Below are 26,881 nucleotides of genomic sequence, written 5' to 3'. Positions count from 1 at the left end.
ATATGCTCCATTATTAAATGCATGTGTGGGCTACTTTTTTTTTTTTTTTTTTTAAATGTGTAAAATATGCTTCACTTTTGAATGCAATTTCATGGGGCGAACTGTAATATACTGTAATTTTGATTAAATAACTTCCAACATGAAAAATATCAAATTTATCCTTTAAGACACAAAATTATGTTCCATTGCAATCAACAACTGAGTACCAATTACAGTCTATAAATGAAACTGTGCAGACATTGTGGCCCTTCAGGAAATGACACACTGTAATCCTATTTTAACACTTCAGTAGTGGAATACTGCACCTAAAATTAAATAAGGATTATACTTTGAAGCAAAATATAGGACACAGTAAATTCTAAATAGCATTAGTAACTGAAATAAAATCATCACAAGTTTCAAATAAAACATGTTTTTTTATATACACTGTGGACCACTGGGGTGTGTACAGTCAGGCAGACACACAAGTTCTAGTCCATATCTATCTATCAAAACAGAGAGACACACACTGGTTTATATCTCACAGTTTAGTGGAGTACAGAACTGCAGAGTGCAGGCTTAAAATGACAAATGTAACATACTTCTAATATTTGAACATTATATGTAGAATAATCAAAGGAGATGAACATAAAGGTGTTACAGCAAAGTAGAATTCCAAGCACTGAAAATTCAGAATTTTTTTTCTTTTCTGATAATAGCTATTCCTTACAAGTGTGTTGAAAATCCCACAAATTCTTTTAAACAGAACAGTTACCTAGAGCTCAAATCAATAATTCTTATTGTACAGCATGAAAGAAAAAAACAAAAACAGTATAGTATTTCAAAACACCTCTTGATTTTATACACAGAGGTAAATTTATTCCAAAGGAAAAAAAATATTTAAAAAGTAATATATATGCAAAAAGTATAGCGTGTTTAAATTTTGTTTCACCTCTTTGGGAGTTTTGTGAGCAGCACAGAGAAATATCCACTGTTCAGTTGCTGTCATCTGTGTACATGTGTCAGGATGACACTCTCCCTAGATTGGGGGGGGTTGATTAAAAAAAAAAATGATTAAACAAAAAAGTAACATTACATACATTTGAGAAACAGAAACTAGCTCATTCTAAAAACATTTATCCGTGCTTGTTTACCAGACTGGGAAAAATGAGCTCTTTCTGAAGATGTTTCTAAGATGTCCATTTAATAGGGGAATTCTTAAAAATAATCCATGGATAAAGTAAAATGAGAGGATCAAGTAAGGCTGTGAGCTAATACTACATGGATTGTATTACACATAATTCACATTGTTCAGAAAAATGCTAGCAATTATACTGCATTTGTACCATTTAGCCTGGTATAAAAAGACATGGTCGTATTCTAAAATACAGATCAGCCACAACATTAAAACCACCTGCCCAATTATTATATAGGTCCCCAAAATCGAGACATGGACGCCACAAGACCTTTGAAGGAGTCCCGTCGTATCTGGCACCAACACTTTAGCAGCAGAGCCTTTAATTTCTTTAAATTGCAAGGTGGCCCCCCTTGGATCGGACTTGTTTTTCCAGCACCTCCCACAGAGGCTCAATTAAACTGCGATCTGGGGAATTTGGGGGCCAAGTCAACACCTTGAAAGACGCTACTGCCATCAGGGAATACCGCTGTCATGCAGCTGTATGCATGGTCATCAACAATCTTTAGGTAGGTGGTATGTGTCCAAGTAACATCCACATGAAAGCCAGAACCCAAGGTTTCTCAGCAGAACATTGTTTCTTCCCATAGTGCATCCTTCTTCCATCTCTTCCCCAGGTAAACAACATACAAGTACCCAACTGTCCACATAATCAAAAAAATTACGATTCACCAGACCAGGACACCTTCTTCCATTGCCCCAATGTCCAATTCTGACGCTCACATGCCCAGTGAAGGCACAGCATGGGCACCCTGACCAGTCTTGCGCTACACAGCTAGTTGCAAAGCACTGTGTGTGCCAATACCTTTTTCTCATGGCCAACATTTGAGTTTCTCAGCAATTTGTGCTACAGTGGCTCTTTTGTTGGATCAGAACAGATGGGATGGGATGGCCTTTGCTCCTTAGGAGCCTAAGTGAGTCTTCTGCACCTGTGACCCTGTCACCAGATGTACTTCCTTCAACCATTATTGGTAGGTTCTAACCACTGCATACAGGGAACACCTGACAAGACCTGCCATTTTGGCAATGCTCTGATCCAATCACCTAGCCATCACACTTAGGCCCTTGTCAAAGTCATGCAGATCCTTGCACATGCCCATTTTTCCAACACATCACCTTCATGAACTGGTTGTTTATTTGTGGTCTAATATACCCCAACCCTTGCCAGACATCATTTTAAGGAGATAATCAATGTAATTCACTCCTCCTGTCAGCGGTTTTAATGCTGTGGCTGATAAGTGTATTTGATAAAACAAACCTTCTTTAGCAAGTAAACAAACAACAGATATATATTATGAAGTATGGTATGTTCTGTTATTTATTCTATGTCAGTCAGAATTTAATCTTTAATGTGAAATACCAAATAGGCCAACAACACAGACTAACTATTTCACATTCTGGCAGACATTAACACCACCCTAAAGGAATCCCAAGTCACTTTTTCCTACAGAACTGCTTCAAATGTTTTTTTGTACAAAATGCTTTTTGGAATCTGACACACCTATAAAAATACCTACAAGCCTACAGAGATTCTTTTATTACAATGTTTTATACCGAATGACTTACCTGTAATTTAACAGCAAGTCCATTGAGCTCAAGGCAGAACTGTCTGAAAAAGGATAAACTGTGATTAAAATAAAATAGAATAAGAAACAGACATAAGCTACATGGTGGTGCAATGGTGCTGCCCCCATGGATCTGGCATGCTGGTTCAGATCCCATTCACTGTCTATATGATGCTTTCATGCTCCCAATGTTTGTCTGGACTTTCCTTCAGTTACTCCAGTTTTCTCCCGCACCCCAAAGACAGGCAAGTGAATAGGTTGGCTCCTGTGAAACTGTGACCATGAGCATGTGTGGCCCATGTCCCATTTAACACTATTTTCTGAATTGCACCCAGTACTACTAGGATAGGCTTCCTCCCAAACTACCTTAAAGTGGATTAACCCAGTTTAGTTGAGAATGTCACTATATGTTCATTCTGTGTCAATATAAAATGACCATAAATAGTAATAAAAGGTATTAAATCATACATAAGGTAACATTTTCAAGAATGAGTTATGTATTATGAAGATCTCTGACCTTTTCACTTTCTGTACACTTTATTGTATTGTGGATTAAATTTTAAATGGATAAAACTGGGTATTTTGCCCATTAATATACACACAATAACCCATTAATAACAAAGAGAAAACATGTTTCCAGAAAGGCTTGCAAATGTATGAGAATATTACAGTTTGACAAATAAGAGGTGACCATTCAGTACATCAAGCTTATTTGCTAAGCTCTCCCAATATATCATCCATCTACTTCTTAATGGTTGTTAAGGTTTCTGTTTTAACTACCCGTTATTGATAGTTTGTTCCAGGTTCCAACAACTCTTTGTAAAAAGAAGTGCTTTCAGGCTTCAGTCCTAAATACACTTCTCCAAAAAACAGAAACTGTAATCTCTCACTCACAGAGGTATTCAGTCCCTCAGCTCAGTACCTTGTAGAAGCCCCTTTACTAACACCTGAGAATCTTCTTGGGCACATCTCTAAAAGGTCTGAAAAGCTGGGTTTAGGTAGTTTATCCCATTCTTCCTGTCAGATCCTCTCAGCTCAGTTCGATAGGACGGAAAGCATCTGTAAATTTACAATCTTTATGTCTCTCCAAATTTTGTACAGGGTACAAGTCTGAGTTGTGGCTGGGACAGTCACAGATATGTCTTGAAGCTACCCCAGCATTGTCTTGGCTGCATGCTTAACGCTACCATTGTGCTTTAATGGGAGTAGTTGCTCTAGTCTGCATACACTCTGGGCCAGGTTTTCTTCAAAGACCTGTCTGCATTTGGCTACATTCATCCCTTCCTTAATTCTGATTAGTCTCCCTGTCCATACTGCCAAGAAGCACCTAACTAGCATGATGCTGCCACCATCATGTTTCACCCTAGGGATGGTATTAGGCAGGTGATGAGTAGTATCTATTCTTTGCCCCACATATGGAGTGGAGTTCTGACCAAACAGTTAAACCTTTGTCTCATCAGACCAGAGAATCTTTTTATTCATACTCTCCACAGCCTTTAAATGCCTTTTACTCAAGAGTAGCTTCCATGTAGCCACCCTACCATAAACACCTGATTGATGGATTGCTGCTGATATGGTCATCATTCCAACAAGTTCTCACATCTCAACAGAGTACTCCTGAAGCTCTGTCAGAGTAAGCACTGGGATCTTGGTCACATTCCTTAACAATGCCCCTTCTTGCCCAGTTACTCAGTTTGGTCGGATAGCAAACTCTAGTAAGAGTCCTGGTGGTCACAAACTCCTTCCATTTCACATATTTTGAGGCCACTGTGCTCCTGGGAAAACACATTGCTTAAGAAATGGTTTTATTGCATTCCCTGTCTCATACCAAACTACAATATTACAGATGTCTACAGAGAGATCCTTGGGCTTCAAGGTTTAATTTGCCAAAACATACAGTGTGAATTAATGCAGATGCAAGATGCAGAGGACAGAAAGATATGGAAAAAGATGATCAAGAGCAGCCGAAAGAAGAAGAAGATATATACACTGGTATGTGTGCCTTTCTAAACAATGTCCAATCATATTAATTTGCCTCAAGTGGACTCCAATCAAGTTCTAGAGACATCAAGGTCAATTAAAGAAAACAGGATGCACCTGAGCACAATTTAGAGTGTCACAGCAAAGAGTGAGAGATGTCAGTTATAGATTTTTCATAAAGTTTTCAAACCTTCCTGAAAACGTTTTCATTTAGCAATACAGGTTATTCAGTTTATAATGAGGGACAAAAATGACAAATGTATCCATTTAAAATTAAATCTACAACATAATAAAGTGAATAGAAATTGAAGGGGTTTACCATAAATTGTTTCTAAATCCACCATGCGCACATAATCTACAGTTATTACATTATACACACACAAAGTTTATAAATACCTGAGATGCTCGTACTTCCACACACCCTCATCCTGCCCTTCTGGTGGTTCTAAGATCTTATCGATGTTCGAACAATCTGAGCGAATGTTCTGTTGAATGTACTATAGAAAATAAATAGTAGAACATTAATTATATCTTGCAAACACTGAAAAATACAAGCACAGTGTGTGTTCTTTAGCTTAATTTCTGTCTGTCAATCTGAAAATTCAAAATGCAAATGGCATTTTTTGCATCATCTATACATAAAGATATAGCTTCTGCAAGTGGGAAGTATATTAGTGACAGCAATGGGGTTGAATTTGGAACATCCTTGATATCGGAGAGCTGAAAAGATTTTTTTTTTTAATTTGTTAAAAGCATATAACATTCCATACAATCAAGTCAAATTTAACAAAACTAAAATCAAATCAACCCCCACCCATGAGAAAGATAGGAAGGCCAATAACCAGAATAAAACTGTTAAGAGCAGTAAAGAGAGAAAAGAGTCTTTTCCCACAATATTAATGCTTATTCGAAAATGTTATTGATTAGGTCCTGCTAGTTTTTTAAAAAAATTTTGTACAGATCCTCTAAGTGAGAATTTGATGTTTTCCATTTTCAAATAGTATAGAACATCAGTTACCCACTGACTTAAAAGAGGCGAGTTAGGATTATTCCAGTTGAGCAAGATAAGTTCTACATGCTAGTAGTGAAGTAAAGGCGAGTACAGTTTGTCCTTCTCCACTTTAGCAAATCTGGGAGTACACCAAACACTGCCGTTAATGGATTAGGGGGGATTGTGACAGCAAGGCTGTCTGAGAGGCATTTAAAAATTTTCGTCCAGAAGAATGTTAATTTGTTAGATGCCCAAAACATGTGGCCCAGTGAAGCTGTGGCTCGACTGCAGCGTTCGCAGGTTGGATCTTACCCTGGAAACATTCTGGACAATTTCAAATAAGATAGTGTTTGATAAAAAATTTTATGTTGAATAATTGAATGTTTTGCACATTTGGAGCTACAGTGAATTCTATGCATGGCTGCCCACTGTGCTCTGGGATCTTAAAAAGAAAGGCACTTTAAAATGTTTTCATATATTAAAGAGATGCTGTCCACAAGACTGATCAACCTCTCTTCTGGAAAAGAAATAGGTGGGAGGTGAGGAAAATGGGGCAGATTTCGTATAACAAAGTTTCTAATTTGGAGATAGTGGAAAAATTGTGTTGATGGGAGATTAAATTTGGAGTATAATTGTTCATAGGATGCAAAGACATTATCTATATACAAATCTCTAAATGATTTAATACAATACGTTTTCCAAACATTAAAAGCTGTGTAAATTCGAGAGGGTGGAAAAAGGTGGTTATCATGTAGAGGTGCCAGAGATAAAATATTCTCTAACTTAAAGTGCTTTCTACATTGGTTCCATATTCTGAGTGAATGAAGGACAAATGGGTTGTTAGTATACTGATGATACCTTTTATTTACTGGTGTACAAAGCAAGGAATATAAAGAAGTGCTGCAGGATTTCATTTCTATTGCAGACCAAGCTAGTGTATGTTCATCTATTTGTGTTAATGTCCAGGTTTTTATAGCTTGTATGTTTACCGCCCAGTAACAAAATTGAAAATTAGACAGAGCCATGCCACCTTCTGATTCAGGTTATTGTAGGGTAGCCTTTGAAATGTGTGGATTTTTCTAATTCCAAATAAATGAGGTTATGATTGAATTTATAAAAAAAAAAAATAAAAAAAAAGCTTTGTTAATGTATATGAGGTTATTTTGAAATAGGAACAGAAGCTTAGGGAGGATATTCATTTTGACAATGTTAATTCTTCCTGCTAAAGTAAGAAGGAGGGTAGACCATCTATGCACGTCAAATATATATATATATATATATATATTAGTGTGACTAAATCATGTGGTACGAGATCAGATTTGTCTCGCGAGATGCATCTGGTCTCGCGAGAACGTGACGATATCCTTGCGTTAGTGGCATGATGGAGAGTGAGGGAGAAGTAACGATAAAAGATGTGCCCGCATTGGTGTGGCAACATTTTGGATTCCTTGTGGAAATAAGAAACTGCGAAAAAATGACAGACAAGACAAAGACAATTTGTAAACACTGTAAGAAATTAATACCGTACACCTCTGCTAACACAAGCACTATGCAAAAGCATTTAGAAAACCACAGCTCGTTACTAAAAGCTGCGCCTGTGAAGAAAACGGAAAGCAATTCAGTTCGCATGAAAGGGCAAACAACCATAAAAAATGCCTTTGCAGCTAAACTTCCACCATCCAATGCAAGAGCCACGGCAATAACAAGAGACATCGGCGTTTTAATTGCAGCCGATATGAGACCATTTTCTGTGGTGGAAAATCTGGGATTTGGCGACTCATCCACACACTGGAACCAAAGTATGCCATCCCCGTCACACGCACATTTTACTCGCACGGTGGTCCCAACCCTCTACAGGGAGTGCAAGGTAAACGTACAGGCTCTGAAAGAGGCAGAAACCATCGCCATAACTACTAACAGTTGGACTTCTAGGTGTACACAGAGTTATATCACAATTACAGCCCACATTATCAACAGTAATTGGGAAATGGTACATTTTGTACTGCAGATGCGCCCACTTTTTGAATCACACAAGCTGTCACATAGTGGGGTCTTAAAAAGCCAAACCATTGCATCGCTATTGTAAACAGACAATGCGCGTAATATGGATGTGGCTGTGCGCACGAGGCAGGATTTGAGCTGCACATCAAATGCTTCGCGCACACTATAAATCTCGCTACACAGGCTGGCCTCGGTGTTGCGCGTGTCACTCGTTTGCTTGGGCGGGTGAGACGTGTAACTGCTTTTTTTCACTGGAGTTTGACAGCTGCCGCGGTACTGACGTCTAAGCAGAAGCTGCTACAACTGCCACCGCACAAATTAATAATGGACGCCACCACACGATGGAATTCATCATTGGATATGCTGGTTCGTTACCTGGAGCAGCAGGCTGCTATAGCAGCAGCGCTCACCAGCCCAGAAATAAAACAAAATGCCCGAAACATTGACACACTGGATACCTGCGACATTGTCAATGCCGAATTTCTTGTGAAGCTGCTGAATCCTTTAAAGACAGCTACCACTATCTTGTGTGAAGAGAAGAGGCCCACAGTGTCTCTCATCGTGCCACTGAAGAACATAATAGAACAAAACATGGCACCAAATGACAACGATTCCCCCACTGTGGCCGACACAAAGAGAGCAATTCTCAGCAATATTTCAGGCAGATACAGTGGGGATGTATACAACTACCTGCTGGAGAGCACTGCGCTGGACCCAAGATTCCAGCCTGCCTGCAACCAGCGTGAAGCAGTCTTTCAGAGGATACAGAAAAGGGTAGAACAGTTGCAGCAAAACCAAGTATCATTGACTTGATTTTTTTTCCCTAGAAGATTTGTTTCCAGTACCAAATTTTAATGGATTTAATAGGTTCATGCTGTGTTTGTGTGTGTGTGTGTGTTGTAAACACAAGAGCATCAGAGTGAGTGTATTTGTGTTTTGCTAATGTTAAAGCCAGTGTTTCTGCTGCATAAAGCCCACAGATGAGAAGAGTATGGAGCACAAGGAAGAGGCATCAGCTCATTGTTCCACACATGGGGGCGAGGGGGCTCTTGAAGCTGTAGGCAGAGCTGAGCCAGAAGAGGAATCTGTTTCCAAGAAGACAGCACTTGAGGATCTGCTAGGGGACTCTTTCTCGAAGACAGAACAGCCCAGCAAAGGATTTGAGAGGGAAACTGAACTTTACAGAAGAGAGGCATCTATCCCACTTAGTTGCTGCCCTCTGACATGATGGAGAGAAAACAGCTCCAAATATCCTTTGCTGTCTCCACTTGTCAAAGAATATCTTTCCATTCCTGCGACCTCTGTTCCAAGTGAGCGTGTCTTTTCAACTGCAGGAGACATAGTCACTGCCCAGAGGTCTCAATTGCTGCCAGAAAATGTAGACATGCTTAAATTCTTAAAAAAAGAACATGACCATATCTTAGGATGTTCTGTATCGGTCATTACCTCATTACCTAGGTCTTAGCTCTTTTTCCATGCATAAGAAAATTTTGTTCATTGTTTTGCACTCTGAGTTTTAAGACAGCACTACTTTGATAGTTACACTTATTATGGTTAATTGCACGTAAAGGGATATTTGTGTTGTTTATTATTTATTTTTATTTATACTATTTAATTTTATTGTGCAATTAATTGCCTGTTAGTATGTGGCAAAGTATTTTGCAGTGTTTACATGTTATTACTGCATATCATTCATCAAAATAGAAATTTTACTTCATAAAGTTGATTTCAAAATGGACATGCATTTTTTGCATTTTGTGTTTTTTAGTTAAATTAAATATATAGCAAAAATAGCATTTTAACATTGAGGATTTCTTTAAAACAAATGTCTAAAAGTCTCATCTCGTTCTCGTGAACCCAGTCTCGTGTCGTGGGAAAAGCATCTCGTCACACCTCTAAAATATATATATATATATATATATATACACACTCACCTAAAGGATTATTAGGAACACCATACTAATACGGTGTTTGACCCCTTTAAGCCTTCAGAACTGCCTTAATTCTACGTGGCATTGATTCAACAAGGTGCTGAAAGCATTCTTTAGAAATGTTGGCCCATATTGATAGGATAGCATCTTGCAGTTGATGGAGATTTGTGGGATGCACATCCAGGGCACGAAGGTCCGTTCCACCACATCCCAAAGATGCTCTATTGGGTTGAGATCTGGCGACTGTGGGGGCCATTTTAGTACAGTGAACTCATTGTCATGTTCAAGAAACCAATTTGAAATGATTCGAGCTTTGTGACATGGTGCATTATCCTGCTGGAAGTAATCATCAGAGGATGGGTACATGGTGGTCATGAAGGGATGGACATGGTCAGAAACAATGCTCAGGTAGCCCGTGGCATTTAAACGATGCCCAATTGGCACTAAGGGGCCTAAAGTGTGCCAAGAAAACATCCCCCACACCATTACACCACCAGCTAGCACAGTGGTAACAAGGCATGATGGATCCATGTTCTCATTCTGTTTACGCCAAATTCTGACTCTACCATTTGAATGTCTCAACAGAAATCGAGACTCATCAGACCAGGCAACATTTTTCCAGTCTTCAACTGTCCAATTTTGGTGAGCTCGTGCAAATTGTAGCCTCTTTTTCCTATTTGTAGTGGAGATGAGTGGTACCCGGTGGGGTCTTCTGCTGTTGTAGCCCATCCGCCTCAAGGTTGTGCGTGTTGTGGCTTTACAAATGCTTTGCTGCATACCTCGGTTGTAGCGAGTGGTTATTTCAGTCAAAGTTGCTCTTCTATCAGCTTGAATCAGTCGGCCCATTCTCCTCTGACCTCTAGCATCAACAAGGCATTTTCGCCCACAGGACTGCCGCATACTGGATGTTTTCCCTTTTCACACCATTCTTTGTAAACCCTAGAAATGGTTGTGCGTGAAAATCCCAGTAACTGAGCAGATTGTGAAATACTCAGACCAGCCCGTCTGGCACCAACAACCATGCCACGGTCAAAATTGCTTAAATCACCTTTCTTTCCCATTCTGACAGTCAGTTTGGAGTTCAGGAGATTGTCTTGACCAGGACCACACCCCTAAATGCATTGAAGCAACTGCCATGTGATTGGTTGATTAGATAATTGCATTAATGAGAAATTGAACAGGTGTTCCTAATAATCCTTTAGGCGAGTGTATATATATACTGTATATAAACTGCTCAAAAAATTAAAGGAACACTTTGAAAACACATCAGATCTCAATGGGAAAAAGAAATCCTCCTGGATATCTATACTGATATAGACTGGGTAATGTGTTAGGAACGAAAGGATGCCACATCGTTTGATGGAAATGAAAATGATCAACCTACAGAGCCCTGAATTCAAAGATGCCCCAAAAATCAGAGTGAAAAAATTATGTGGCAGGCTAATCCATTTTGCCAAAATTTAATTGCAGCAACTCAAAATTATGCAGCACTTTGTATGGCCCCTGTGTTCTTGTATACATGCCTGACAACATCGGTGCATGCTTCTAATGAGATGACAGATGGTGTTGTGGGGATCTCCTCCCAGATCTGGACCAGGGCATCACTGAGCTCCTGGACAGTCTGAGGTGCAACCTGGTGGCATTGGATGGACCAAAACATAATGTCCCAGAGGTGTTCTATTGGATTTAGGTCAGGAAAGTGTGGTGGCCAGTCAATGGTATCAATTCCTTCATCCTCCAGGAACTGCCTGCATACTCTCACCACATGAGGCCAGGAATTGTGTGCACCAGGAGCCACTGTACCAGCATAGGGTCTGACAATGGGTCCAAGGATTTCATCCTGATACCTAATGGCAGCCAAGGTGCCTTTGTCAAGCCTGTAGCGGTCTGTGTGACCCTCCATGGATATGCCTCCCCAGACAATCATTAACCCACCACCAAACTGCTCATGCTGAATGATGTTACAGGCAGCATAATGTTCTCCATGGCTTCTCCAGACCCTTTCACTTCTGTCACGTGCTCAGGGTGAACCTGCTCTCATCTGTAAAAGCACAGGGCACCAGTGGTGCATCTGCCAATTCTGGTATTCTATGGCGAATGCCAATCGAGCTGCATGCTGCTGGGCAGTGAGCTCAGGGCCCATTAGAGGACATGGGGCCCTTGGGTCACCCTCATGAAGTCTTTCTGGTTGTTTGGTCAGAGACATTCACACCAGTGGCCTGCTGGAGGTCATTTTGTAGGGCTCTGGCAGTGCTCATCCTGTTCCTCCTTGCCCAAAGGAGCAGATACTGGTCCTGCTGATGGGTTATGGACCTTCTATGGCCCTCTCCAGCTCTCCTAGAGTAACTGCTTGTCTCCTAGAATCTCCTCCATGCCCTTGAGACTGTGCAGGGAGACACAGCAAACCTTCTGGCAATGACACGTATTGATGTGCCATCCTGGAGAAGTTGGACTACCTGTGCAACCTCTGTAGGGTCCAGGTATGCCTCATGCTACCAGTAGTGACACTGACTGTAGCCAAATGCAAAACTAGTGAAGAAACAGTCAGAAAAGATGAGGAGGGAAAAATGTCAGTGGCCTCCACCTGTTAAACCATTCCTGTTTTGGGGTCATCTCATTGTTGCCCCTCTAGTGCATCTGTTGTTAATTTCATTAACACCACAGCAGCTGAAACTGATTAACAACCCCTCTGCTACTTAACTGACCAGATTAATATCCCATAAGTTTCATTGACTTTATGCTATACTCTGATTAAAAGTGTTCCTTTAATTCTTTTGAGCAGTATATATATATATATATATATATATATATATATATATATATATATATATATATATATATATATATATATATATATATATATATATACATACACACACACACAAAATATGTCTACCTTTACTGAAGAGAGCACTTTATCAATCCTTCTACCTAGGGCTTTGGAGAGTGGCATTTTTTTTGCAACATCTATACATAAAGATATAGCTTCTGCTAGTGGGATGTTTATTAGTGACAACAATGGAGTTGAATTCAGAACGTCCTTGATACTGGACAGCTTAAAGGAATTCTGAAAGTAAGCTATTTTTAACAATTATGATTTTGTCTTCTTTGTATTTTCTTTAATTCCTTTTGGAAATGGGAAGTTGACAAGGTTCTTCAGATCACAGCAAAGAGTAATGATTTTTGTAGTTGCTTCTCTTTTTAAATTTTTTTTAATCTCTCCCCAATACCCACTGGGTGTGATAAGAATAGCTACTATTCAACCTGTAGAACAGTTCAATATCTTTTCTGAGCAAATACCGGGAGAAAGAAAAGGCAATGAAAAAACCCAATTAAAAATTAAATTATGATAACATTACAAAATACTCCATGTCTTATTTGAACTTTAAGTGGACTTCAGATGAAAGTCACAAGAGAAGCACTAAAAAACTTCTAGAGATTCTTGACAATAGACAATTTAATCGTACCAAACTGAAAAATACTTTAACAACATATTGCCATCCTTGTTTACCTATGCAGTAGTCCAGAAAGCTATAGTGTGAATTCCACAATTACTGATAGCATGTCTGTCATCTAAAAGGATCAGATGATGTGGATGTGACGAAGTCGTTAAGCCAGTGATTCCGGTTCAGACAGGTTCACGGAAAGCTGAATGTCTGGGATGTTCAACAAACAATACATTACTACCACTCACTTTAAAAAGGATCAAAAAGGTATGCCTGACACCTCTACTTCATCACCCACCAAATGCTTTGTCATAATACTTAGATAAAGTTTTTAATTCAAGATTCTATTATTGATACAGATGCTCACAATTGCCTATTGTTGAATCTTCATATGCAATATACTATCCTGTAAAATGCAAAGATCCTTCTTTAATTTTAGTGAAAATTACAATGACATTACAACCAGTACTTTTACCTGTTGTACAGCCAGTGTACTGTCCATTTCCTCAAAGGATTCATCAGGCCAGTTATAAAAATCCTGCAAATTAAAATAAATAAATAAATGAAAATGGATACTGCATTAGCAAAAGAGGTACATGTTTACACACACAAGATATTCAGATTTTTACACACACACACACACAGATTTTGACAACATAATTATTCTGTGATAAATCAATTAAAGACATACCCTCAGTAAAGAACTGGTAAAATCTCCATTACATTTTAATCTTTTGTTGATAATTAAACTTCAAGAACAGAAATCAATTTATGTTAATAAATTAAAAATAATGAGGTTTTCATTTACCAGTATGGACTCCATTCTGAATAATAATAATTCTTTGCATTTATATAGCGCTTTTCTCACTGCTAAAAGCGCTCCACAATTGCAGGTGAAGGTCCTCGCTCAAGGACCCAAAAGAGCAGAGTCCTTTTTGGCATTTACAGGATTCGAACCGGCAACCTTCCAATTGCCACTGCAGATCCCTGGCCTCAGAGCCACCACTCCGAATACAAGCTGCAGCTCTGGCTTGTTACCATTTTTTTTTTTTCTTTCTCAAAACATACTTCTACTTTAGCTGTTTTAAAATTTCCTATAATTATTAGAGATGCTGTATTACATTTTAAACTTCCTCTAAATACAACAGATGCCATGTTACATTTTTAACTTAACATGAGTTATTCATTTATCCTCAACAGTCATAAATGCTCTCATCTAAAAATCTGACCATTCATGGCTTGTCTAGTCCAAAACTATTCTCCTAAATTGGAATACCTACCAAAAAATCCTCAGTTTCCAAGTAACTGTTTCACGTCATTATTTCACATGGCATCAACTGGGTTCTATTACGACTTTGATAAATCACTTACAAAAAGAACAGTATGTTACAAAGTCAAATCTTTGGCATACTGCATTATGGAGTACAGATAGCAGCAGATACAGCACAAAAGGAACAACATGCAATTTTGGGTGAGTATGCACTATATGATTTTATCCTGTCAAATTTCAAGTAGTTTTTGAAATCATCACAAAAATCACAAGAAAGTTGCTAAAGTCACTAATTGTAAATAAGTATGAAAAATATTTCTGATCCAGTCTGAGTGGCTTACGTGCACCAAATGTTTTACTGAAATGTCAAAAAGAAATTCTGGCACCATAATGTGAATGACTTTGTTGACCCAATTCTGCATTTCACTTTCCATTGTTCAATGATTGAATGATTTCAGTTAAAATTTGCTTCTGCTGAGAAATACCACGATCAAGTCTTCAAATAATAAATACTGAGGAACAAATTACTAAAGACACTATTTTTGTACTTTAAAAACAGATTAGCGTAGTGTCCGTCTTTTGTTCGTTTTGGATTCACTCAAAATTGATGCAAGAAAAACCTCAGACTTCCTCTCTAAATCCAAACTTTTACTACAAAACAACAATAAAAAACAGTACAACAATCACATCACATTTGTAGCTTTCTTAGCATCATGTTTACTCCTGGAAAAATGAGAAAAAAGCATTGAATGTTTTCTTTCCAACAACAAAAAAATATGTAACAAAAACATGTAAATCCCAAAACTTCAACATAATCACAGTAGTAAAGGTGTGTCTATAGTCCACTGCTGTACTGATGCAGACTTGGAATACAGGTATAGGTTTTGTGTAATGTTTTAAAAACAGCCACCAACACACATAGGCACTGTTCAACCAGATGGCGGTGTCTTCAACACATGGTTTTTTGGACCAATACCATCTCTGGACTGATTTATCCACTATACCCTGCAGGATCAAGTGACTGAAAAACACCAGTATGTCACCTACAGTGGCAGTCTACTAGCAACTGTAACAAGTAAACTGTTTACGGTTACTTTTTGAACACTGCTCAGCATAGTGGTTATTTTCAAAAAATATTTTCTCCATCAGACTATCATCAAATCAGACCAGATAATTATGACCAACAGATATCACTAGATCGGAGTTACAGGAGTGTTAATAGTAGTGTGAAGCTGACACCAAACATGAACATCACTGAATCTTGGCAGTTTGGAATCGTTGAAAAGGTTTCAGTTTCACTATCCCTGTGAACATCTGATGACCAACTGACATCATCATAATCACACAATTCAAGGAATGGCTCATTTTCAGTTTGTTCTAAAACTGGATTTACAGCTTTTGTTTGAAGGCACCATCCCACTCATGAATATTGAGGAGTTGGAGCTATCAAAAGTGGCAGAATGTAAAGAAATACAATTATTTTGCACAATGATATTTCATTTATGGCAGCAGAACACTATCCCCAGAGTTATTTGGGCTTAACACTGTAAAGGGGGTTATTAACATGAATTACTGAGTTTGATTTGGGCGTAACACAATTTACATACATTTCCAAGGAATTAACACCACGGAGGTAAAATACTGAATAGAACTACACCGCTATTGCTACTTGGCTTGCTGCAGAGATAGGCACCACCAACAGTCCTTACATTTTCTTTTTTTAAATACATTATGCTTCCTCTCTCTTTCTTTATGTTTTCCAATGAAATATAACTTGGCGAAGAAAGCACCATAATTCTGAGAAGTCCCCGTTTAGAGGTTAGCAAGGAGGTGTGCCTCACAACTGGCAGGTTAGCAAAGACTACTCCCACCAGCTAGAAAAATCAAGTCCCATCCTTGTCTCCCTGCTTTCGTTCTTGGAAATTTTGGCAGTATTGCTGCGTAACAATGCCAAAACTTGTGTGACGAGAAAACTTTGCAAATTGCACTGTGTGTGCTCAAAGTGTGCAATGTGCACTTGGAAAATGGATTACAGAGAGTGTTGTTCTTGCTCACTGACATTTTGCAGTAGAACTGTGCACCAACACTGTCAAAAAAAAAATCACATGACAATAAAGCCCCAGTACAACGTATTGCTCACCCTCAAAATGTCCTACGCATGCTTGCAAAATCTATCATTTGCATTTACAATGTCTTCAGCATGCTGGCAAATCATCTCAGTCATGCTAACACACTGATTTTGGCAGTAATCTTACCCCATATGGTCTGCTCTGCAATGTTACTTGCTTGGTGCACAAATAGCATCAAATTGTAATGTTCAAAATCTCTTTACTATTTTCGGTTCATCTCAACAAACTGTTAATAAATTCTTAATCAAAATTCCAATATTTAAAAAAAAAAATCAAACTTCACAGGATGATGAACCCTGTAACTCTAACTAGACATCAAGAATGAGTAGAATGGCATAAGTGTATTCGTTAGTATTGCTCATCTAAATGTGTAGACTGTTTTGTTGTGCTATCCCTAGATACTATGCAGTAGTTAGGTCTTAACCTTAGTTCTCTTGGCAGTTCTTTGACCTGCCTTTGCCTTACAATGTTCTAGGTTGTTTTTTTCCACCACACCTCTGTTTAAGCATAGGATTTAAAATTTGTGGTGTAAAATTAAACAAACTTTGGATATGTTACTCTTTTTCTGACCCTTTTGAAATTAAACCTTCATGACCTCTCCTAATAATAAAGCATTCATAAATGTTTAGGCCTCCTGATTACGGAAGAAAGACATTTTACGGCCAATATACTGAGGATACAGAAAAACATATATTCTACAACTTTTAAAAGAAATCTGCAAATCTACAGATACTGAATAAGAAGATATTCCTCCTTTTAGCTTATGCTCCTAAAACAACCACCTCAATATAAACTACATTTATTTTCCTCGTCTTTAATAGTAATAACATTTGAGACACAGAAAAATCTGGAAATGTATTAAGAGGAGAAATCCATTTTAAGCTTTGAAAATGATAAGTATGTATACAACAGCATACATATTTCAGACAAGAACATTACAAGTTTGTGGGTGATGTTATATAAAAATTGTCAAGCTTGCATAAATAAGTAGCAGGATTATGATTTAACAGTCGTACATTCGCAGTTTAAATCAGAAAAAAAAAACAATTTGCACAGCAGGTGGGTGGTAGCAGCAGTTGCAGTGTGATGCAAAATGGTTTGTACCTCTTGTCATCATAACTGGTGGTCCTCCCAGGTAAACACTGCTGTAGGTGTATCAGCTACACAAATGTGTTCAGCACCACAATCAGCTGGGGACTGATCAGCCGATAGTGGTATCTCACTTTCGTTTTTGATCTCCATCTCCAGATCACTTGTGTGAAATTCGAAGTCCAACAAGTCAGAGTCCAGTTCAGCAATAATATGTAAAACGTCCATGGGGTATTTTAATTTGCACATTCGCTTTAGTCTCTTGCCAGATGTCGATGCCATTTAAGAGGTTGTTTGTATTCACAACTCCTGCACGCACAGGAAATCGAGGTCAAATCAACAAAGCCACGTAACTTCCCTTCTAAAAAGGGCGAGTTTTGTCTCAGTTTACAGCCGAATACCGGCCTCTACCCCTGAATTTTGACAAAAGTCAACATCAGCCCTGAAAGAGTTTAATAAATACTCCACATAAAAATGATTTTACTTGTTACTTACTCCATGCATTTCATAGAGGTGGCCAAGAAAAAAAGAAAAATTCACATTTTTATGCAGAATGGAGATGGAATGGAGAATGGATTGTTTCCAAAGTAGCTGCACTCATGAATATGCTTGTATGCGTCACTCGCTTCATATTCTTTTGCTGCCTTCTCAATTGTGTAATGCGTTTTTTGAACAGGTTTCATTCATGAAGTGATCACTTTCATTACTGCGTTCACAGTCAGTTCACGTGAGCCGCTCGTGTGATCTTGCGATGTCCATGGCTTTATTTAATGTTAGCTAAGACCCGGCACTTAAAGGTTTCTCGCTACAGCAATTTTAACTCCGTTACAAAGTGATCCAAAGTCTCGTTTATACCTTGTGTCTTCTCATTAAACTTGTATCTCGCGAATATCGTATTTGTTGTAGGCATGACAAACGGCAGCGTGTCTATAAACTTAATTTAAACTTACAGTTTACACCATGCTTTGTTTCCGCAGTAGCTGCACTTTTCAATATGCTTGTATGCGTCACTCGCTTCATATTCTTTTGCTGTCTTCTCAATTGTGTGATGCGTTTTGTGTTCAGCGTTCTTTGGAGCTGTTGCTTTTTGACTGTGTACTGCATTCACAGTCAGTTTACGTGAGCCGCTCAGCGGCAGAGTGTTTCTATTGGATTGCCTTATATGGGCAGGCACTCGATTACATGGGAGGCGTGACAATGAGGGACGCAACTCCGCCTCACACGGTGACCGAGCTGCAGGCTATGGCCGGTATATATGTACATAAGTAGGTTCCAGTTATGACCATTACGCGTAGAATTTCGAAATGAAACCTGCCTAACTTTTGTAAGTAAGCTGTAAGGAATGAGCCTGCCAAATTTCAGCCTTCTACCTACACGGGAAGTTGGAGAATTAGTGATGAGTCAGTGAGTGAGGGCTTTGCCTTTTATTAGTATAGATTCAAAGATGACTCCATCCACTTATTCACCTACAAAAAATAGTTCAAAAAGCATGAAAGTCAATCGGGGTCCAACTAAACAACTTATTTGATGCAGTTTGGATAACTTTCACATTCACCGCCAAAGTTCCCAGAGTTCTTAGATTTCTTTTTTTCCCCCAAACTCAGACCACACTGTCCCTGCACAAGCGGAGTCCTTCCCCAATCCACTCTCCATGAAATATCTAGTCTGGCTGCCCCATATATTCATGCATCTCTGGTATATGGCTAAGCTCACAAGCCTGCTTCCAGATCACCACATGCTGGTGTTCTATACTGTCACCTATGGTCTTCTGTCCATCTTCCATGATTTTTGTGTTTATTTCTATGGTGATAAGATATTCCCTGAGGTACAGAGTCATCCAACAGCTGCTGTTCCAATGTACTCTTGTGGACTTGCCTTACATTTTACTCAGAAGCAAGTCACCTTTTAATAAGGGTCAACTTTTGGTAACTATGGTCCAACTAACAAATCACAGGTCATAATTAATCTATGCACCACTTAGTGCTCCAATTTATATTGGCACCTTCTTGGCGGTCACATCTATGACCTGCAGATCAAAAAGGTTATTTTTCTTCATTAAGAATAAAATACTTAGATAAGTTTTGTACTTTCATTTTAATTTTTTTTTTTTTTAATTAACTTGATTTTTCAGATTCAGAATTCTTAAATGTAACCAGCAGTCAAACTATAAGGAGATGAAACGTGAGCCAACAGATGTCCTACTAACTTGAATCCATTTCAAGTTTTTTTTTTTGTCCATCATATCCATCTCGATAAAATATCTAAAAAGAAAATTGCAAGGGTCTGCAAAGTATAAATATCTCTACTAGTGCACAAAACATTTTTATAACATTTCATAAAAAAAATGAAATTCGACAGTTTAGACATGTCGAGTGGGATAATGAGAGTGTTAAGTCACTGGATTAAAAAAAAAGGTTGATTAAAACAAGGAATTTGCTATAAATTAAAAAACTGAAGTTAAAGCAGCAGCCCTCAAGGAATTCTGTTTGAGCCCTCAGTTAGTTGGTAAAGGTAGAAAAACAATCAAGAAATCTGAATATTAAAAAGCACATTTTTAAAATGAAAAAGGATTAAGTTCTGTATTTTTCAATTTAGTTATTTCTTCTCAATTACTGTAATATTAAACTTGCCAGATAATTTTATTCTAATGTAAAGTTGCTTTTCATTATAAAGATTTCTTGTCCGTTCATGCAGCTAAAAATAGGAATAATGGATACACAGGTCCAGAGATGAATGAAAATGCCATAAATCTTACCAAACCTGTCCACTTTGAAGCAGCAAAGGTTTTGATTTAAGAAAACCTGAGGACAGTAGCTTGGAGTCAACAAACTGACATGCACAGATACCAATTATTCCATTAATACACAGGGAGAATGCATACAACTCAGGCAGACCCTGGTGCTGTGATGCTACCAGCAAAAGTCATCACCCTTAGGCTCTATTAGCCATACCTCACATGATAAATTACTGGTACACTTTTCATTTTTGGTAGGAAAATGCATCCAGAAATTGTGCTCCTTATACATAGCCACCAGCAAGGAGCCAGGGGAAACAGAAGTACATGGGTTGCCCTGACCCCGGGTGAGGCAGGAACACGTCATTGTGTAGTGAAAGCAGCCACTGAAATAATGTATGCGTCAGTATAGTGAAAGAATGTTAGCAATCCGAAGTGTGACTTTTACAGTTAGTATTGCTTACTTGTCTTTAGAACAGAGACAGCAATTATGGCCAAAATTTTCGGCACCCCTGGAATTTTCACAGAAAATGCACCATTTCTCCCAGAAAATTGTTGCAATTACAAATGTTTTGGTATACACAAGTTTATTTCCTTTATGTGGTTTGGAACAACACAAAAAAAAACAGAGGAAAAAAAGCCAAATTTCACATCATGTCACACAGAACTCCAAAAATGGGCCGGACAAAATTATTGGCACCTTTTCAAAATTGTGGGTAAATCGTTTTACTTCAAACATATGATGCTCGTTTGAACTAACATGTGGCAAGAAACAGGTGCTGGCAATATAGCAATCACACCTGAAGCCAGTTAAAATGGAGAAAAGTTGACTCAACCTTTCTGTTGTGTGTCCGAGTGTGCCACACTAAGCATGGAGAACAGAAAGATGAGCAGAGAATTGTCGGGAGGACTTAACAAAAATTGTGGGAAAATAACAATCTCAAGGCTACAAGTCCATCTCCAGAGATCTTCATGTTCCTTTGTCCACTGTGTGCAACATAATCAAGAAGTTCACAACACATGGCACTGTAGCTAATCTCCCTGGACATGGACGGAAGAAAAATTGATAAAAGACTGCAACGAAGGATAGTCCGAATGGTGGATAAACAGCACCAATCAACTTCAAAACATTCAAGCAGTTCTGCAGACTCAGTGCAACAGTGTCAGCTCGAACTATCCGTCAACATATGAACAAAATGAAACGCTACACAGTACCTACAGTCAAACATGGTGGAGGTTCTAAGATGTTTTGGGGATGTTTTGCTGCCTCTGGCACTGGATGCCAAGGCATCATGAAATCTGAAGACTATCAAAAGATATTGGGGCGCAATGTAGGGCCCAGAGTCAGAAAGCTGGGTCTGCGTCAGAGGTCATGGGTGTTCCAGCAGGACAATGACCCCAAACATACCTCTAAAAGCAACCAGAAATGGCTGAAGACAAAGCGCTGGAGAGTTCTGAAGTGGCCAGCAATGAGTCCGGATCTAAATTCGATTGAACACTTATGGAGAGATCTTAAAATTGTTGTAGAGAGAAGGCGCCCTTCAAATCTGAGAGACCTTGAGCAGTTTGCAAAAGAAGAGTGGTCGGACATTCCAGTTAAGAGGTGTAACAAGCTTGTTGATGGTTATAGGAAGCACTTGATTTCAGTTATTTTTTTCCAAAGGGCGTGCAACCAAATATTAAGTTGAGGGTGCCAATAATTTTGTCCAGCCCGGTTTCTGAGCTTTGTGTGAAATTGTCAGATTTGGCTTTTTTTCTCTGTTTTTTTTGTGTTGTTCCAATGCACATAAAGGAAATAAACATATGTATACCAAAACATTTGTAATTGCAACACTTTTTTGGGAGAAATGGTGCATTGTTTGGGAAAATGCCAGGGGTGCTGATAATTTCGGCCATGACTGTACATCTGGGCATCAACATTCAGTTTCAATAACAGTGCAGACTTTCCAATGTGAATCCACATTCCTGGTCAAGAAGGAAGACTGGAGTAAAGTGTGGTCTCCTTATAAAACAGCTGAATCTTAACATTTTCCTCTCTGCTTTTTTTTTACCATCTTAAATTGAAATGGATTGTGTGAATTATGCGATTTTGCAATATGTATGTAATCTCAAGGCACAGATCAATACTTGGTAACATTGATAGCTTGAAAAATTGACATATTTGGTACGTTTTAAGACTTTTTTATTCACCTATGGACATGCTTATCCATTAGCCCCATTGCAAGCTGCAAGAACAGACAAGGGATTTTTAAAATTTATAAAAAAAACTTCACTTTAAAATACAATTTAATGTGGAAAAAAATACATATACCATGAAAGAACTTGTAAAGAAAGAACTTAAGACTTAAAAACACCAAACCTATCCTTTAAGGCAAAAGAAACATTTTCCATTAGCAGTAGTAATTGGCTTCAAATATAAGGAAATGGCCAGAACTGCTCTAAGTTAACTTATTGCTTTGATTTCTGTTTCATAGGCACAATGGTTAGCAACGCTACCTCACAAATTCAGAGTTCAAATCATTTGCAGGGTTGTTATACAGACTCCAAATGGACATTCTCCTGCCAACATCCCCAAACACATGCAAAATGGTTTAATTATCAACATGAAATTGGCCATGTGCAAATCAGAGTTAGTATGTTTGTGAATGGAGCCTTCCAGGGCTGCTTTGATAGGCTCCAACACCATGGGACCCAGAACTGGATTAGGCTGGTAGGATCTGCCCCATATTCTCACATGTCCAAGGGCCCCTGGGCCTGACAATACACCTCCTACCACCTGCCACAACTAATCTGTTGACATGTCGAATAAAACTGCATTATTCATCCAAATGCTGATTTGTATTCATAGGACATACAACACCGTAGTATAACTGTTATACCAGCCGAGTAGATAATACATAGTAACAGTGATTTGCGTAGGGGATTGCATGTTTTACGTGTAGCACTGGCAACAGACAGGATACAAATATGATTTGTATTCAACAAGAAAACACAAATATGGCAAAAGCCTAGAAATTACTTGGGACAATTCCTTATGTGTATTGTATTACATACAAGATTAAAAATATCTCATTCATAAGTTTCATGCAGTTTAATGAGTATTTTACGATATTTAAATAAAAGAAAATATGTTGAAATGTAAGCAAAATTTGAATATGGAATCTTGGCATGGTTCTATACATGCGGCCCCCAGTCTACAGGTGCCGGTCATAAAATTAAATCATCATGACAAAGTTGATTTATTTCAGTAATTCCATTCAAAAAGTGAAACTTGTATATTAGATTCATTCATTACACACAGACTGATGTATTTCAAATGTTTATTTCTTTTAATTTTGATGATTATAACTGACAACTAATGAAAGTCCCAAATTCAGTATCTCAGAAAATTAGAATATTGTGAAAAGGTTCAATATTGAAGACACTTGGTGCCACACTCTAATCAGCTAATTAACTCAAATCCCCTGCAAAAGCCTTTAAATGGGCTCTCAGTCTATAGTTCTGTAGGCTACACAATCATGGGGAAGACTGCTGACTTGACAGTTGTCCAAAAGACGACCATTGACACCTTGCACAAGGAGGGCAAGACACAAAAGGTCATTGCTAAAGAGGCTGGCTGTTCACAGAGCTCTGTGTCCAAGCACATTAATAGAGAGGTGAAGGGAAGGACAAGATGTGGTAGAAAAAAGTGTACAAGCAATAGGGATAACCGCACCCTGGAGAGGATTGTGAAACAAAACCCATTCAAAACTGTGGGGGAGATTCACAAAGAGTGGACTGCAGCTGGAGTCAGTGCTTCAAGAACCACCACAGACAGACGTATGCAAGACATGGGTTTCAGCTGTCGCATTCCTTGTGTCAAGCCACTCTTGAACAAGAGACAGCGTCAGAAGTGTCTCGCCTGGGCTAAAGACAAAACTGCTGCTGAGTGGTCCAAAGTTATGTTCTCTGATGAAAGTAAATTTTGCATTTCCTTTGGAAATCAAGGTCCCAGAGTCTGGAGGAAGAGAGGAGAGGCACAGAATCCATGTTGCTTGAGGTCCAGTGTAAAGTTTCCAGTCAGTGATGGTTTGGGGTGCCATGTCATCTGCTGGTGTTGGTCCATTGTGTTTTCTGAGGTCCAAGGTCAACACAGTCGTCTACCAGGGAGCACTTCATGCTTCCTGCTGCTGACGAACTTTATGGAGATGCAGATTTCATTTTCCAACAGGACCTGGCACCTGCACACAGTGCCAAAGCTACCAGTACCTGGTTTAAGGACCATGGTATCCCTGTTCTTGATTGGCCAGCAAACTCGCCTGACCTTAACCCCATAGAAAATCTGGGGTTGCAATACACCAGATCCAACAATTCAGAAGAGCTGAAGGCCACTATCAGAGCAACATGGGCGCTCATAACACCTGAGCAGTGCCACAGACTGATCGACTCCATGCCACACCGGATTGCTGCAGTAATCCAGGCCAACGGAGCCCCAATTAAATACTGAGTGCTGTACATGTTCATACTTTTCATGTTCATATCTTTCAGTTGGCCAACATTTCTAAAAATCCTTTTTTTGCATTGGTCTTAATTGATATTCTAATTTTCCAAGATACTGAATTTGGGACTTTCATTAGTTGTCAGTTATAATCATCAAAATTAAAAGAAATAAACATCTGAAATACATCAGTCTGTGTGTAATGAATGAATCTAATATACAAGTTTCACTTTTTGAATGGAATTACTGAAATAAATCAACTTTGTCATGATATTCTAATTTTATGACCAGCACCTGTAAATATAGTAGGAAAAAAGAAGAAATTATGAATAATTAATACTTCAGCTGTCCAACTTTAAAAAGGCTCCTTCCTGTCTTTGAGAAAAACTGACCCTTCATGGGGCTTGAAAACCTTACCGGTTCACCTGGGTTCGGCCTATGAAAACTGAGCTGGTTTAATTTTCATGAGGGCTCCCTGAACTTTGGGCTCAACTAGCCCATCATGGAGTTCATCTCTGTGAGTATAATATGTTTGCAAATATGCAACCTATGATGGAGCACACGTTGAACTCTTGTAACAAGACTCTTCATAAACAGGTCATGTCACATTGTGTATTTGCCCGTACTGTTTAGATATCCAGCTCAAGGCTACTTGCGCCACATATTTGCTAACAGGACATTTCCTGATCCCTACAAGTAAGGCAGTGAACACCATCGGAAATGGTCCGTTTACAGTTAATAGCTGTGCGGGCAGTTGTTCCAAAACAAGTAGAGAATTCACATCGGAAGCATTAGCACGAGAGTGCGGACATACTTCTACGTTAAAATTACAGGAAAGGATTTAGTCATCACAGGAGGAGAAACCGTACCCTTTAGGACAGAAACACTGCAAATCATACAGAAAAACACAGACGGTCATGTTTTGCTGATTTTGTCACAGTTTTAGTCTCCTACAAAAACTCCCCGCTGTGCTTACTGTGGCTGTAACGAACACTTTGCTTTCTCACGTCAGATTCCTTGCTCAGCTGGCCCCAATGACGACTCTCTATACCTTGTAATTTTACGTACTGGTGAGATTAAACAACAACATTAAAAAAACACATTGGCAACACATTAAAAAAACAAGTGCAGCGGGCTACTTGTTCCGAACCAGCCCATATACAAGCCCTGGTTTCGTTAAGGACGAAGTGCTAAGTTAAAGGGTACACGGCAGCGGAAAGGGCGTTCTGTAATGTAGGGTCTGCGGAAAACCCAACGAGGCCGTCGGCTTCCCTGGGAAAGAAGCAGCGGTGTGGGCCTGTTTCTGCTGCGGCCCACTCACTCGACAGCCCGTACTAGCAGGTCTCAAAATGGCCAGTCTGCTTTGCAGTTCCCATCAACCGACTGTGTGTGACCAGCGAAAAATACAGACGTTGAGACAAACCCAAGTTTCACTTAGTCGAACATCTTACCTGTGCCTTGGTGCCTGGCCGATTCCTCCTTAACACAGCCGTTCCCTCCGCCATGACCATCGCGCCGGGATCCCGGATGAAGCCTCTGCAGCGCTGCACCGCCGCTTCCGGCCGCCGTGTGGCGCCAGAGAGGAGAAAATGCAAACGCACTGGAGCGGGCCAACTAGCAGGTGGCCGTAGCAGGATTTTGAGTTCGGAATATTTCTAATCGAAGCAATTTCTTTTGCAGTTGAGGGATATATGAATATGCAGCATAACATTGTGTTCTAAAATGAAGCTTTTTTATATAAATTTTAGAAATAGTTTTTATTTCTGTTTTTGAAGCTTACAGTTGGGTCTATGGAACCCAGAGTCCATATGTGATAAAACAATCCATAAAATGTACCAAGTACGTACACATTAACCTTGCAAAGGTTTTAATTTAAGAAAATGTGCCGCACGCGTCTATGAGACATCATTGTTTTATTACATATTCTTGGTCCTATTTCTTCGAGGTACGGATACGTATCTTGCTCCCTTGTGTGCTTGCAGCGACCGTGAAATTATAGCAACCCAATTCCGATCTCCGCCCTGCCCCGTTACAATCGAGTTATTGAACGCCGAATCATAGCGTAGTGAAAAGAGCACATACTGTAGGAGTTTC

General features: G+C 39.0%; 1 protein-coding gene across 2 annotated transcripts in view; it reads right to left on the bottom strand.

Moving 5' to 3' along the window:
- LOC120530995 (MOB-like protein phocein) overlaps positions 1–26,881 on the bottom strand; it is a 60,872-nt gene that overhangs the window by 12,438 nt on the left and 21,553 nt on the right. Inside the window, exons 1-5 of one of the 2 annotated variants that reach the window (XM_039755883.1) lie at positions 26,239–26,347; positions 13,564–13,626; positions 5,116–5,216; positions 2,741–2,783; positions 932–1,018 (exon numbers count right to left, since the gene is read on the bottom strand). In XM_039755883.1, coding sequence (XP_039611817.1) covers positions 932–1,018; positions 2,741–2,783; positions 5,116–5,216; positions 13,564–13,626; positions 26,239–26,298 — 354 coding nt within the window. In that variant the 5' untranslated portion in view covers positions 26,299–26,347. Of the gene's footprint in view, positions 1–931; positions 1,019–2,740; positions 2,784–5,115; positions 5,217–13,563; positions 13,627–26,238; positions 26,348–26,881 lie in introns of those variants that run through there. The other variant, XM_039755885.1, reaches the window with a different exon arrangement.

The sequence above is a fragment of the Polypterus senegalus genome, chromosome 6, assembly GCF_016835505.1.
Source record: "Polypterus senegalus isolate Bchr_013 chromosome 6, ASM1683550v1, whole genome shotgun sequence".
NCBI lineage: Eukaryota > Metazoa > Chordata > Cladistia > Polypteriformes > Polypteridae > Polypterus > Polypterus senegalus.
The sequence above is the reverse complement of the archived record's forward strand: the minus strand, read 5'-3'. Positions and strand labels throughout refer to the sequence as shown.